Genomic DNA, 14,019 nt, shown 5'->3' on the forward strand with positions numbered 1-14,019 from the left:
GCGCCCCTGAGCAATGGCGGCAGCAATGGCGGCGCCGCTCCCTCAGCGCCGCCCCGGCCCCGGCGGGCGGGGAGCCCTCGGCAGCGCCTTGGGGGCAGCAGAACCGAGCCCCGGCCCCGGGCTGTGTCCCCGTGGCGCCGCAGAGCCCAGGGCACACACGGGCAGGGCACTCGGCGCCATCGCCCCCAGCCCCGCAGCCCCTTTGGAACCCGGCCCGGGGCTCGCCCTGCCTCCTCCAAGGCCCTGCTGGGCTCCAGCTGTTGCTCAGGGCTCTGTGGGGATCTTGTGCTCGGCCCGAGCGAGCTTTGTTTGCAGCCCGGGCTGCTGAGGGTCAGCCGTGAAATGTCCCTGCAGGGCACTTTTAATGGGATCAGCCCGGTGCTTCCTTTGTGCTGTGCCTTGCGCTGCTGTTTTATTCTGCTTTTAGAGCCTGCCTGGGAAGATCAGCCCCCAGGAGAGCAGAGCCTGCTGAGAGATCCAACATTCTCACCCTAAGCAAGGGATGGAACAGCACACACTGCTGAAAAGACTCCAGCTGTTCTCAAGGCATACGGAAAGCTGAAACTGTCAATTTTGCTATTTGGTGCTGCATCCCTGTATAAAAGAATGCCCTGAAATGTCAGCTTTCCAGAAAATGTCCTGCATTGGTGTTTCCCTTGCTGGTGACAGTCTTTTCAACCCAGCCTTCTGGGGCCTGACCTCTCTGCTGCTGTAGTTCCATGGACAGAGGTTGTTGTCTTTTCCCCTTCCCATGGGCAGGCTGTGTTCAGCCATCTCCAGGACAGCAGGGCCACATCCCATGACACTGTGACCTGGCAAGACAAAAACCATCACTCCAAAAGTGCCTCCCTTTCTCCTTCTTCCCAGGCATTTGGCCCTGGTAGTGGGTTTTGCTGCTGGTTGCTGCAGGAGGGAGACCACTGTGACACTTTGGGGCACATGGAGCCCTTGTGACACTGTGGAGCCTCATGGAACCTGGGAGTCACTGTGACACTGCAGGGCCTTGTGGAACCAAGGAGACCATGGTGACACTGTGGCACCCTGTGGAACCAAATATCCATTGTGACAGTATGGGACCTCATGGAACCAACTGTCCTTTGTGACAGCGCAGATCCAAGGAGGCCATGGTCTTGCTCATTGTTTATGCAAAGCTTTTGTATTCCTCATGGAATCCAGGAGAGCCTTGTTACACAGCAGAGCTTCATGGAACCAAGGGTCCGTGGTGACACTTTGGAACTAAGGAGACCATTGCTGAGAGTACAGAACCTCATGGAACCAAAAGTCCATGTGACAGAGCAAGGCCTCGTGGAGCTCCTGGCAAGTGGCAGCGCTGCAGAGAGACAGCTCTGCCCAGGAGCAGCTCCTGTGCACAGCCCAGCAGGGCTGGGGCACTGCCAGGCCATCTCAGGGACACCAGCAGGGCACACCCAGAGCTCACAGGTGCTCAGCATTGGCAGGGGCTGTGCCATGGCCCAGAGGGGGCTGTGTCATAGCCATGGGCACCTCTGGGGCTGTGTCAGAGAGCCACAGAGCAGCTGTGATGTCAGAAAGGGGCTGTGTGACATCTCAGAGTAGGTTGTGTGAGGTCACAGGTTGGACTATGACATCACAGAATTGGTTGTGTGAGGTCATGGAGCAGCTATGGCATCACAGAGGGGACTGTGTGACACCACAGGGCAGGCTGTGATATCGCAGGGTTGCTGTATGACATCAGAGCAGGCTGTGCAGTAACAGAGTGAGCTGTGTAACATCATTGAGTGGCTGTATGGCATCACAGAGTTGGCTGTGTGACATTACTGACTGGCTTGTGACACCACAGAGCAGGCTGTGACATCCTAGAGCAGGGTGTGATCAGTGACATAATAGAGAGGGCTGTGGAATCACTGGTTGGTTGTGTGACATCATACAGCAGGCTGTGAGGTCACAGAGTAGACTGTGTGACATGACAGGGTGGCAATGTGACATCATCCAATGTGCTGTGACATCACAGGACAGCTTCATGAGACCATAGTGAAGGCTGTGTGAAATCACAGAGTTGCCTGTGACATCACAGAGTGGGCTATGACAACACACGGTGGCTGTGTGACATCACTGGGTAACTGTATGACATCACTGGAGAGGTCACTCTGCCCCAGCCCCGCCTCACAGTTCCCCCAGACAAGTCCAACGCTGCTCATGCACAGCAGGGTCCCCTGTCCCCCCAGGTCCCCCCTGCCCCACAGTGCCACAGCCTCCCCCAGAGGATGTTCCACGAGATTGACCCCCATAGCCTGACATGGGGACAGGGGCGACAGGGCCCTGGGGGGTGGGACAGGGGCACAGGGACCCCCAGTAGTGTCCCTGTGTCCCCCAGGGCAAGAGCCTGGCCCAGGGCTCCTTCACCCTCTTACGAACGAGGGCTTGAGAACACCTAAAAAATCCCCAGCAAAGGATGAGCAAAACCAGATTTAATATTCAGTGACAGCACAACAAAGTTCCTTGGCAAGAGTCACTCTGCTCCTGACTGCACAGTTCAGGCACACCAAGAGAAGAAAGCAACAACAAAACCAGGCAATCAAACCAGAAATGAACCGAGAACTGTCCCTGTGTGTGCCTGTGTCTGTAGGTGTGACAAAAGGATAGTGAGAGCAAGGATAAAAGGAATACAGCCTAAGAGCTTAACAGCCCTCAAACTTAACAGAACTTAACTTCTACATTAACCTTAACATATACCTTAAACTTAACAACTTAGCAAAAGAACAACCCCTAGCAGCATTTCACTTAGCTCATACCTTATGACTGAACCTCACTTACAGGCCTAAATCACCCACATATCCAAGGCACTTCAACACCTCCCAGAGCAGCATTTCTCCCCCATTTCCAGAGCACAGGCACACGTGTGTGCACACAGACAGACAGAGGCAGTGCCAGGGAGCTGTCAGAAATTGCCCTGGAGGGCAGGGAAATGCTCACTGCGGATGCTTTTGCATCTCCCCAGCAGGCGAAGGGTTGAGCCTGGAGGAGTGGGGGGATCGGCCCTGGGTCCCTCGTTGTTCGGGGATGCCCCGAGTGCAGCAAACGGGAGAGTTCCCGGCTCGGAGAGGCCCCACTCAGAGGGAGCTCACTGCTCCAGGAGAGCTCCAAGGGGCTCCTTTTGGAGCCCTGTTGATAGGGCCCCAAGAGATGGGCTTTAGTCACTGCAATGTTTGATCCTGGCTGCACTTGGGATCCACAGCTTTCTCTGACACTGTGAGAACAGGGATGTTGTGCCACTGAGGGGAGAAAAACAGTTCCCAAGGCTGCTCCTAAAGAAAGCAGGAGCTGGTTGGACAGCAGCAGTGCCTGGGAGCAGACAGTGTTTGTGATCAGCTGCAGAGGAGCTGAGCCCAGGGGCTGTTGGCCAAGGCTGAGGCCTAACGAGCATTTCTCAGATCCAGGGCTGCCCTGGAAAGGTGGTGGTGGGGATAATTCACACCCTCAGTGTGCTCCCAGTTCCTCCCAGTATTTCCATGTCTGTGCTCCAAGTGCTGCTCACAGCCCTGATCCGTGGGGATGGGAATGTCCCGCTCCCTTCCCGGGGTAGTGTCACACCTGATCCAGGTGTGCAGGGCAGGACCTTGCCCTGACCCCAAGCACTGTCCCACCTGCAGGATCTGCTTCCCATCGGCCTCTTCCTCCTGCAGCCCCAAGCCCAGGTTGGTCCTAAACAAAGGGCGCTGGCTCAGGGTCATCCCCCAGCAGGGGCTGTGCACCCCCTCTGCCCCTTCCCCAAATTCCCTCCTGGGGGCAGCAGGAGCTGGGTCAGGAGCCCTGTGGGGAGGGAAAAAGAGGTGACACTGGGATGGGGGTCACACATGCTCTCAGAAACACACATGACCCCTGTGGACAGCCTTCACCTTCTCCCGCAGAGCCAGGAGGATGAACTCCAACATGGAGCCCCCAAACCCCAGCAGCACCTTGGGGGGTGTGGTATGGTGGCAGCTTTGGGGATCTGGGTTCGTCATGACCACTCAAAAACCCTCTCCCAGCCCCACAGCCACTCCCAGGCCCCTCAAACCACCCAACAGCTCCTCCTAGGATGCTCCCAAACCACTCCCTGCAATATCAATGGGCCCAAGAGCCACCATAACCCCATTCCCATCTCCACCTACACCCACCCAAATTCTCTCCAAGTCACACAGCCCAGCCAGGACTCCAAACCTCTCTCACAGAGCATGCCAAACTCCCTCTCAGCACCACAAATGCCCCCAAAAGCCACAAAAGCCCCTCCCAACCCCCCCTAGGATTCCCTAAACCCCCTCCCACCCCCCATGGCACTGACCAGGAGAGGCTGGTGGACAGGAACATCCACAGCTGGGAGCAGCTCAGGCACTTCAGCAGTGATTTGGGCACTTTGGGGGTACACCCCACATGGGGAGAGGCAGGCCAGGGACTGGGACAGAAAACTGGAATTCCTGGAGAACAGATGGGCTCAGGTAGACACATTCTGCCAGCACAACTATGAGACTGTTGTCCTGTCTCCCTGGCAGCCCCAGGACATCCATATTTAAGAAGCAATCAAAACAATGTGAGCAAGCACTTCTTTTTAGACAGTGGATGAGGAGGAGGTGAGAATATGTGAGGGAAAACAACATGGAGACACCAAGGTCAGTGGAGAAGGTGGGGGAGGAGGTGCTCCAGGAACCAGAGATGAAAATCCTCTGCTGGCCATGGTGAGGACCATGGGGAAGCAGGTTGTCCCCCTGCAGCCCATGGGGTCCACAAGGGGTGCAGAGATCCACCCACAGCCTGTGGGGAGGTGCTCATGCTAGAGGAGCAGGTGGATGCCTGGAGGAAGCTGTGATCCAGTGGGAGTCCCAGTGCAGGGAAAGGCCTTGTTCCTTGGGATGGAAACAGCCTGGCCTGGGCTCAGAGCTCTGAACCCTGTGGACAAGAACTCATGGGGCAGCAGATTCCAGTGGCTGCTGCTTGAGGGATTGGACCCATAGCAAAGAAGTTTGCAGAGGACTGTCTCCAGTGGGAGGGACCCATGGCTAAATAGAGGACTCCTCTCCCTGAACAGCAGAAGAAATTTTGGTCATGGACTGACCAAAAAAACCCATACCCTGCCCGCCACAACCCCCTGCGCTATTGGTGGGAAAGAGGAAGAGGGTGAGCAGAGAAACAGTGTATTAAGAGCTTATCTTTAGTTCTCATTTGCCTCCTCTGACTCTGTTTAGGGTTAGGTTACCAATAAACCACTTTGCAACTTTAAGTTCTCAATCTGTTCTACCCCTCAGTGCATCCTGCCTGGTTCATTATCTCGACTCACGAGCCCTCTGTGTGTGTGTGTGTCTGTTAGGGTTTTTTTTTTTCCCTCTCCTCTGCACAGCTGCAGCAGGGGAGAGAAGAGAAAGCAGATTTCGTAGGTGCCTGGCATTTGGCCAGGGTCAAACCACAATACTGGGTCACTGGCAGTGTGGGTCACCAGGGCTCTTCCCAATGAGGGTCCTACAATGGGGGATGAATACGGAGCAGTGCATGAAGCTCTTCCCCCACTCGGGGCACTCGCAGGGCTTCCCTTACTGGTGCCTCCGTTGGTGTTGGGTCAAGTGAGAGCTCCTGGAGAAGCTCTTCCCACACTCGGGACAGCTGTAAGGCCTCTCCCCAGTGTGGATGCGCCAGTGCCTGATGAGGTGGGAGTTGCGCTTGAAGCCTTTCCTGCACTCAGGGCAGCGGAAAGGCCTCTCCTGTGTGTGAATCCGCTCATGGATGAGGAGATCTGAGCTGGTCTGAAACCTCTTCCCACACTCGGAACACTCAAAGGGTCTCTCCCCTGTGTGGATGCGCCGGTGGGTGATGAGGTGGGAGTTATGTTTGAAGCCCTTTCTGCAGTCAGGGCAACGGAAGGGCCTCTCGTCTGTGTGAATATGCTGGTGTAGGAGGAGAGCTGAGCTGGTCTGAAACCTCTTCCTGCACTTGGAACAGTCATAGGGCCTCTCTCCAGTGTGGCTCCTCTTGTGACGGATCAGGTGGGAGCTCCGGCTGAAGCTCTTCCCACATTCCCCACACTCATAGGGTCTCTCCCCAGTATGGATGCGCCGGTGCCTGAGGAGGTGGGAGTTGTGCTTGAAGCCCTTCCTGCAGTCAGGACAGTGAAAAGGCCTCTCGTCTCTGTGAATCCGCTCATGCATGAGGAGATCTGAGCTGCTCTGAAACCTCTTCCCACACTCTGAACACTCATAGGGTCTCTCCCCAGTGTGGATCCTCTTGTGACGGATCAGATTGGAGCTCTGGCTGAAGCTCTTCCCACATTCCCCACACTCATAGGGCTTCTCCCCGGTGTGGATCTGATGGTGGTCCATAAGCTTGGAGATCCTTCTGAAGCTCTTCCCACATTCCCCACACTCGTAAGGCTTCTTGGTCTCATGAAGCTTCTCAGGAATCTCCAGCTCTGAACTCTGGCTGGAGCTCTTGCCAACATTCTGGCACAGGGTGGGTCTTTGCTCTTTAGAGCACCCTGGGCTGGGTTTGCAGCCCCTCCATGTGCAGCATCTCTGGGGCTTTTCCTCCTGGTTGGATTCCTGGGTCATGGAGCTGCTCAAAATGGCCTCTTCCATGAGGTTCTGCTGTAAGGACTTGTCCTCCCTGGTCTCTCTCCTCAGCTCGTTGCCTGGGGCAGAAAGGACAAGGAGAGGATTTGGGATTTGCCTCCATGCCAGAGGGAAGGGGAAGGAGATCCCCCCAGTCCATCCCTACCAGGACAGAGTCAGCAGCAGGGTTGTCCTGCAGCCAGGCGTGATGCTGGGCTGGGAGATGGAGGAGAAGAGAGCAGGAAAGGGGCACTGACTTCCTCCTTACCTGCCTGGCTGTCCTGGGGCATCTTCCACTTCCTCACAGCCTCCTTCTCCATCCAGCCAAGTTTGGGAATGGGAAATCCTCTTTTGGGGGGAAAAACAAGGTGTGAGTTCATTGGGTTTCAAGATTATTCTTGCCCCAGTCTATCTCTAGAAATCACCGGCTGTATAGTCACTGTAAAAAACCTCTTGTCTAAAAAACCTCTGAAATGCTGTGCTGGTTTAAACTGGCAAGAGAAATGGATTCCCCAGAACTGCCCCAAAAAAGATTAAGATGGGAGTCACAATCCACCAAAGAGATTACAAGAAATACAATGACACAGCTTTAACTCACAAAGGCAGAGTATAACCAGGCACCCTCGGAGAAGAACAGCATGGTGTTCCTTAGTTCCTGTGCTGAGCGCCACGTGGCCCCATTGTATGCCAAGAGAAAGCAAAAGGAAACCAAACCTGTTGGTCTGAGTGGTGATCACAGTCCTTCTGAAGTGGTAGTTTCAGTCTTGTCTAAAGCAGTGGCTGCAGTCCTGTAGAAATTCTGCTCCACCTTCTCTGGATCTCTTGAGTTGTGTCCCACATCCCCAAAGCCAGATTATATATGCTCAGGTTCAGGTGGGAATGCTCAGTACCTCCCCCAGGCCAGGGAGTTTGACAATGGAAAGATGTCATCCTGTGAGTCATGGGATATTTGGGGAGTCTTTGATGGTCTCAGTCGTTGCAGCTGCCCATTGTGCTGGTGCCATTGAGTCCACGATGGCCCATTAGCAGAGATGACCTCTCAGGGTAGGTGAACTGTGCTGATGCTTCCCTGGAAGGAGTCATCTCAGCTGAGTCATTGGTGTGAAGAAACAGAAACACTGCCTTCCCTTGCAGGGTTTGCCTCTCTTTCCTTATCTCATTTAACACCCACCTGGTAGCCTGAGGGATCAGGGGTGCACTGGGCAGCTCCTGCAAACGACCTGTCATCAGCAGCTCATCAGAAATATCCTAATGGGAGTAGAATGCCTAGTTTGGTTGATGCCTGATGGGTTTTTGTCCTTTTTCACTATACGTTTTTACTCTCTTTATATCCTTTTTACCCTTTCCCATTCCTGTCCTTTTTACTCCCTGTACCTTAGCCCCACATGTTTATAACCCTTCTACCCCTGCCTTGCTCAGAATTCTTTGGAGAAGACGAAACAAATCGCCACAATCTCAAGAGCATGAGGCACCAACCTTGGTAAGAGCCCAATCACTGGGACATATTTTTGTGAACTGAGTTGTAACCTTTTGGGGGGAGGTAATTTGAATAAGGGGGCAATTACTTCATTTGTTAGACTTCTCATTGGGAATTTGAGATAGGTATGCTAATCTATGAGGTCCATAAATTGTATACGGGGATATTGTCGCTCTCTTGGTCATCGGTAGGCATCTGGGATCCTATTAAATCAAGGTGTTACCCTTTTCCTATACTGCGTGTCTGCATCTCAAATTTTTTACCAGTGATAAGTCATCATGGTCAGACCCACAGAGTGCTAAAATGGTGCCCTGCTCCTTTAACCAGGACAGACTGGCAGTGAAATGTAATTGCAAGATGTTGTTCCACTTGCCTTTCAGCAAAATAACCCATGGGCAGAGTTCCTTCCAGCTGCAATCATTTTTTGATTTTTGCAGGGACTCGCTTCCCTTTCCTTCTTCCTTCTACTTCAAGATGGGAATGTGCTGGAAAATGTTCAGCAAAGCAAACTTTGCTGCATGCTCTGGAAGCCTAAAGAGCTGCTGGACCTTGTCACCTGGCCCTGCACATCTCCCTTGGGATGCATGGCAGAGCCAGGACTCTGGGAGCCTCGGGAATTGTCCTCTGGGATCCATGGATTTACAGGGGTAGAAGTTACTAATTTAGGGGGGCTAGAAGCTGAATAATAATCTTCTGGAACTTACCTAGGAGGCCTGAGTTTGGATAATGATTTACTAAGAACTGCTTGCTGAAAACAATATATCAGTTGCTTAATGATTTTTGCCTACCCAGTAAAAGGGAGGATATAGAAAGGAAAGGCAAATAATTGATAAAAAATAATGAATTTGACTGAACATCCTGCTCTCAGACCCCAGAACTGGCTCAAGTGAGTTCTAAGGTTTGGACTTGGACCAAGAACCAAGGGGGCATGTGCAAGGAACCAAGGTGAAGAGTTCATCCTGAGGAAGACTACTAACTTTATCCCTCATTTATTTTTAGGACTCTTGCCCACAATTAATCTGTGACGCTGCACTTGTGCGAGCATATTTAAATGAACTTTGAACTCATTATAATACAAAGCTGGGACAGGTAATGAGTATGTATAGGAGCATTGTGTAACTTTATGCATATGTAACCTGTAACCTAATATAAACCAAGTGAAGAGCTGCTGATGGTGTGCATGCCTTTGGAGGGGCTGCTGCCCATGCACCCCAGCTGGAATAAAAGCATACCTACTTCATAACTTTCTGAGTTGTAGAGTCTATCGGTGCTTCACCAGGGCAGACACTGCAATGGGCTGGGATTCCAGTTTCCAGCAAGGAAAAGATGTTCCTGCCCTTGAAGGCAAAGCTCTTGTGGGACTGAAAGCCAAGTGGAGCAGGATAGTGCAATGAAATTTTACTGCCTGCCTATCTTGGCAATGACTCAGCTGTGATAACTCCCTTTGAGGAAGCACCAGCTCATTCCCACCCAGCCTGAGGGGTCATCTCTGCTAATGGGCCATTGTGAACTCATGGAACCTAGGAGTCATTGTGACACAGTGGGGCCTCATGGAACCCAGGAGTCCATTGTGACACTATGGAACCTCGTGGAATGAAGGGGACACTGTGACACTGTGGGGCCTCGTTGGAACTCAGGAGACCATTGCTGACAGAACAGGAGCTCATGGAACCTGTGGGGTACTGTGACGCCGCAGGGCCTCGTGGAAGCAGCGAGACCATTGTGACACTGAAGAAATTCAAAGAACCAAATATCCACTGGGACACAGGAGGGCATCATGGGAACCAATGAACCATTTTTGGCAGTACAGAAGGTCATTGGATCAAGGACACATGGTGATAAAATGTGGTCTTAAATGTCCATTGTGACCCTGAGGATCCAAGGAGACCATGGTGGCACTACGGAACCTCATGGAACCATTATGCCATTGTGACACTGCTGGGCCTCAGGGAGCCAAGGACACCATTGTGACACTGGGGAACCTTATGGACCCAAGCAGCCATTGTGACACTGGGGAGCCAAGGAGTCCATTTCTGACAGGATGGAAACTCATGGAACCAATGGACCATTGTGACATTGCAGAACCAACACAGCTGCTGGACCTTGTCACCTGGCCCTGCACAGCTCCCTTGGGAGGCATGGCAGGACCAGCACTCTGGGAGCCTCGGGAATTGCCCTCTGGGATCAATGGCACACACTGCAAGGGTCTGGAATTCCAGTTTGCAGCAAGGAAAAGATGTTTCTGCCCTTGAAGACAAAGCTCCTCAGAAGCAGGAGCCAAAAGCCAAGTGGAGTAAAATCTTACAATGACACTTCACTGCCAGCCTTCATCACTACATCCATGGTTGTTTTAGCTCATGGACTGGGAACAAATATCATGGCAGGGTCTTTGGCTTGGATTTGCCCTGGCTAAAGAGAGACACTGTGAGAGAAACAGAGCAGGCCAAGAGAGGCAGAAGAGAAAGGAGGACACAAAGAGCAATCAGCTGAGAAGGTGGAACACTGAAAATAGAACTGGAACTGACTGAAAATGAATGGAACAGAAATCAATAATTCTGGGTGATTTATTTACTCTCAAAACACAGCCCATCCACCCTGTCCTGCACAATTCTGATCCCATCCCTCCAATTTTGGATTCTTCATCCAAATTCTGTGCTGGTGCTTCCCCGGAGGGAGTTATCACTGCTGAGTCTTTGCCAGGACAGGCTGGCAGTGAAGTGTCATTGCACTATCTCCACTTGCCTTTCAGCCCCACAAGAGCTTTGCCTTCAAGGGCAGGAACATCTTTTCCTTGCTACAAAATATGGAATTCCAACCCATTGCAGTGTGTGCCATGGATCCCAGGGGACAATTCCCGAGGCTCCCAGAGTCCTGGCTCTGCTGTGCATCCCAAGGGAGCTGTGCAGGGCCAGGTGACAAGGTCCAGCTGCTTTTTGGGTTCCAAGAGCAAACAGCAAAATTTGCTTTGCTGGACATTTTCCAGCACATTCCCAGCTTGAAGCAGAAGGAAGAAGGAATGGGAAACAAATCCCTGTGAAAATCAAGGAATGATTGCAGCTGGAAGGAACTCTGCCCATGGGTTATTTTGCTGAAAGCCAAGTGGAACAACATCTTGCAATTACATTTCACTGCCAGTCTGTCCTGGTTATAGGAGCAGGGCACCAGTTTAGCACTCTGTGGGTGTGACCAAAGTAGGCATTCTATTCCCCTTAGGTCATTTCTGATGAGCTGTTGATGAGAGGTCGTTTGCAGGAGCTGCCCAGTGCACCCCTGATCCCTCAGGCTACGAGCTGGGTGTTAAATGAGATAAGGAAGAAGAGGCAAACCCTGTGAGGCAAGGCAGTGTTTCTGTTTCTTCACACCAATGACTCAGCTGAGATGACTCCCTCCAGGGAAGCACCAGCACAGTCCCACCTACCCTGAGGGGTCATCTCTGCTAATGGGCCATCGTGGACTCAATGGCACCAGCACAATGGGCAGCTAAAACGACTGAGACCATCAAAGACTCCTCAAATATCCCATGACTCACAGGATGACATCTTTCCATTGTGAAACCCTCTGCCCAGGGGGAGGTACTGAGCATTGCCACCTGAACCTGAGCATATATAATCTGGCTTTGGGGTTGTGGGACACAACTCAACAGATCCAAAGAAGAAGGAGCAGAACTTCCACAGGACTGCAGCCACTGCTTTAGACAAGACTGCAACTACCACTTCAGAAGGACTGTGACCACCACTCAGACCAACAGGTTTGGTTTCCTTTTGCTTTCTCTTTGCATACAATGGGGCCATGTGACGCTCAGCACAGGAACTAAGGAACACCATGCTGTTCTTCTCCGAGGGTGCCTGGTTATACTCTGCCTTTGTGAGTTAAAACTGTGTCATTGTATTTCTTGTAATCTCTTTGGTGGATTGTGACTCCCATCTTAATCTCTCTTGGGGCAGTTTGGGGGAATCCATTTCTCCTGCCAGTTTAAACCAGCACAGTGTTTCAGAGGGTTTTTACAGTGACTATACAGCCAGTGATTTCTAGAGATGGACTGGGGCAGGAATAACCTTCAAACCCAATGAACTCACACCTTGTTTTTCCCTCCAAAACAGGATTTCCCATTGCCAAACTTGGCTGGATGGAGAAGGAGGCTGTGAGTAAGAGGAAGATGCCCTGGGACAGCCAGTCAAGTGAGGAGGAACTCACTTCCCCTTTCTCTCTCTCTCTTCTCCTCCATCTCCCAGCCCAGCATTGCCCCGGCTGCAGGACAACCCTGCTGCTGACGCCGTCTTGCCGAGAATGGATTGGGGGGGATCTCCTTCCCCTTCCCTCTGGCATGGAGGCAAATCCCAAATCCTCTCCTTGTCCTTCCTCCCCCAGGCAACGAGCTGAAGACAGAGAGTAAGGAGGACAAATCCTCCCTGAAGAACCTCATGGAAGAGGCCATTTTGAGCAGCTCCATGGTGCAGGAATCCAATGGGGAGGAAAAGCCCTGGAGATCCCATACGACAAAAGGCTCCAAACCAAGCCCAGGGTGCTGTGAGGAGCAAAGACCCACCCTGTGCCAGGAAATTGGCCAGCAATCGTGCCAGAGCTATGAGCAGGTGGCCCATGAGCAGCTTCACACCAGGGAGAAGCCCTACAAGTGCTTGAAATGTGAAAAGAGCTTCATGACAAGCTCTCTCCTGATCCGCCACCAGATGATCCACACTGGGGAACGGCCATATGAGTGTGGGGAATGTGGGATGAGTTTCACCAGGAGATGCCACCTGATCCGCCACCAGATGATCCACACTGGGGAAAGACCCTATGAGTGTCCCAAGTGTGGGAAGAGGTTTCAGAGGAGCTCCCATCTCCTCATCCATGAGCGGATTCACACGCAGGAGAGGCCCTTCCACTGCCCTGACTGTGAGAAAAGCTTCAAGCACAACTCCACCCTCATCACCCACTGGCGCATCCACACAGGGGAGAGACCCTATGAGTGTCCTGAGTGTGGGAAGAGCTTCACCCAGAGCTCTCACTTGACGAGACACCAACGGGGCCACCAGTAAGAGAAGCCCTGCACAAGCCCCAACTGCAGGAACAGCTTTATCTTCTTCTCCAGCCTTATTACCTAAAGCCTCATGGATTTACTGCTCTTTGGGAGGGGTGTTTGGTTTTCGGGAGCTATTCTGGGTGATTTGGTGCTTCTGGGGTATTTGGTACAGTTTCTTTCTCCATTTTGTGTTTGAAAAGCCAAGAGGGTTAACCCTGTTTCTCAAAACCACCCAATTCCACTGGAAAGTACTCAATGTTACCCCAAAATGGCTAAATCCCTGCCCAAAACAACTCAATTCCACAGCCCCTCAGGGTGGGATGGCATAGGAGGGAGATTCAGCAAAGTGGGATGCAGTTCCAGAGGGGTGAGGTGGGCATTGGGTGGGGCAGGATGGGTGGGATGGGAATTGGAGTGGTGGAAGGGTGGAAATAGGGCTTGGGAAGGGGGTCTTGATGTCCAGGAGGGGTGAGATGGGTTGGGGTGGGGATTAGGACTGTGGAGCAGGATCTGGAATGAGACAGCCAAAGGTTGGGGTGATGAAGGGAGGGGAAACCTGTTCCTGAGTGGGTTTTTGGGTATTATATATGAGGATTCTTTCTCATGAGCCTTGGGGCAATAAAGATAAAGGAGGTTCATCCTTTTGGTGTGGTGCTGTGTGTTGGAATTTGGGGGTTCATTTCTTGTTATTGTTGTTACTATTATTTGTTTGTATTATTTATTAGTGTTATACTTCTAAATCCCACCCATTGTTAATAGTGGTGGGATGGCAGCTCACTGGGAAGATTCCCTTCCTTCTCGCAGTAGGATTGAGTTGGAGTCACTTCCAAGTTGCCAGTTGCTTCTGAAGACGCAAAGTCCTATTTATGGTGATTTTGGTGTGGTTTGGAGTTGGGGAAGGGTCTCATCCCCTCCCAGAGGTGCTCTGAGCCTGCTCTGCACCACATCTGCACTTGTGGCACCTCACA

General features: G+C 52.2%; 2 protein-coding genes across 2 annotated transcripts; one reads left to right on the forward strand and one right to left on the reverse strand.

The window, feature by feature from the left end:
* Positions 1-3,173: 3,173 nt before the first annotated feature.
* LOC146423696 (uncharacterized) lies at positions 3,174-6,872 on the reverse strand. Its single transcript, XM_085044427.1, has 3 exons — positions 6,820-6,872; positions 5,600-6,631; positions 3,174-3,226 (listed from the first exon to the last, which is right to left on the reverse strand). Exons 1-3 carry the CDS (start codon positions 6,869-6,871, stop codon positions 3,174-3,176), a joined length of 1,137 nt encoding a protein of 378 aa, XP_084900553.1. The 5' UTR covers position 6,872.
* Positions 6,873-12,154: 5,282 nt separating this feature from the next.
* On the forward strand, positions 12,155-13,067 carry LOC146423697 (uncharacterized). Its single transcript, XM_085044428.1, has 2 exons — positions 12,155-12,206; positions 12,397-13,067. The coding sequence occupies exons 1-2, from the start codon at positions 12,155-12,157 to the stop codon at positions 13,065-13,067; spliced, it is 723 nt and encodes a 240-aa protein (XP_084900554.1).
* The last annotated feature ends 952 nt before the right edge of the window (positions 13,068-14,019 follow it).

This window comes from Lichenostomus cassidix, unplaced genomic scaffold (assembly GCF_008360975.1).
Source record: "Lichenostomus cassidix isolate B80296 unplaced genomic scaffold, HeHo_3.0 HiC_scaffold_36, whole genome shotgun sequence".
NCBI lineage: Eukaryota > Metazoa > Chordata > Aves > Passeriformes > Meliphagidae > Lichenostomus > Lichenostomus cassidix.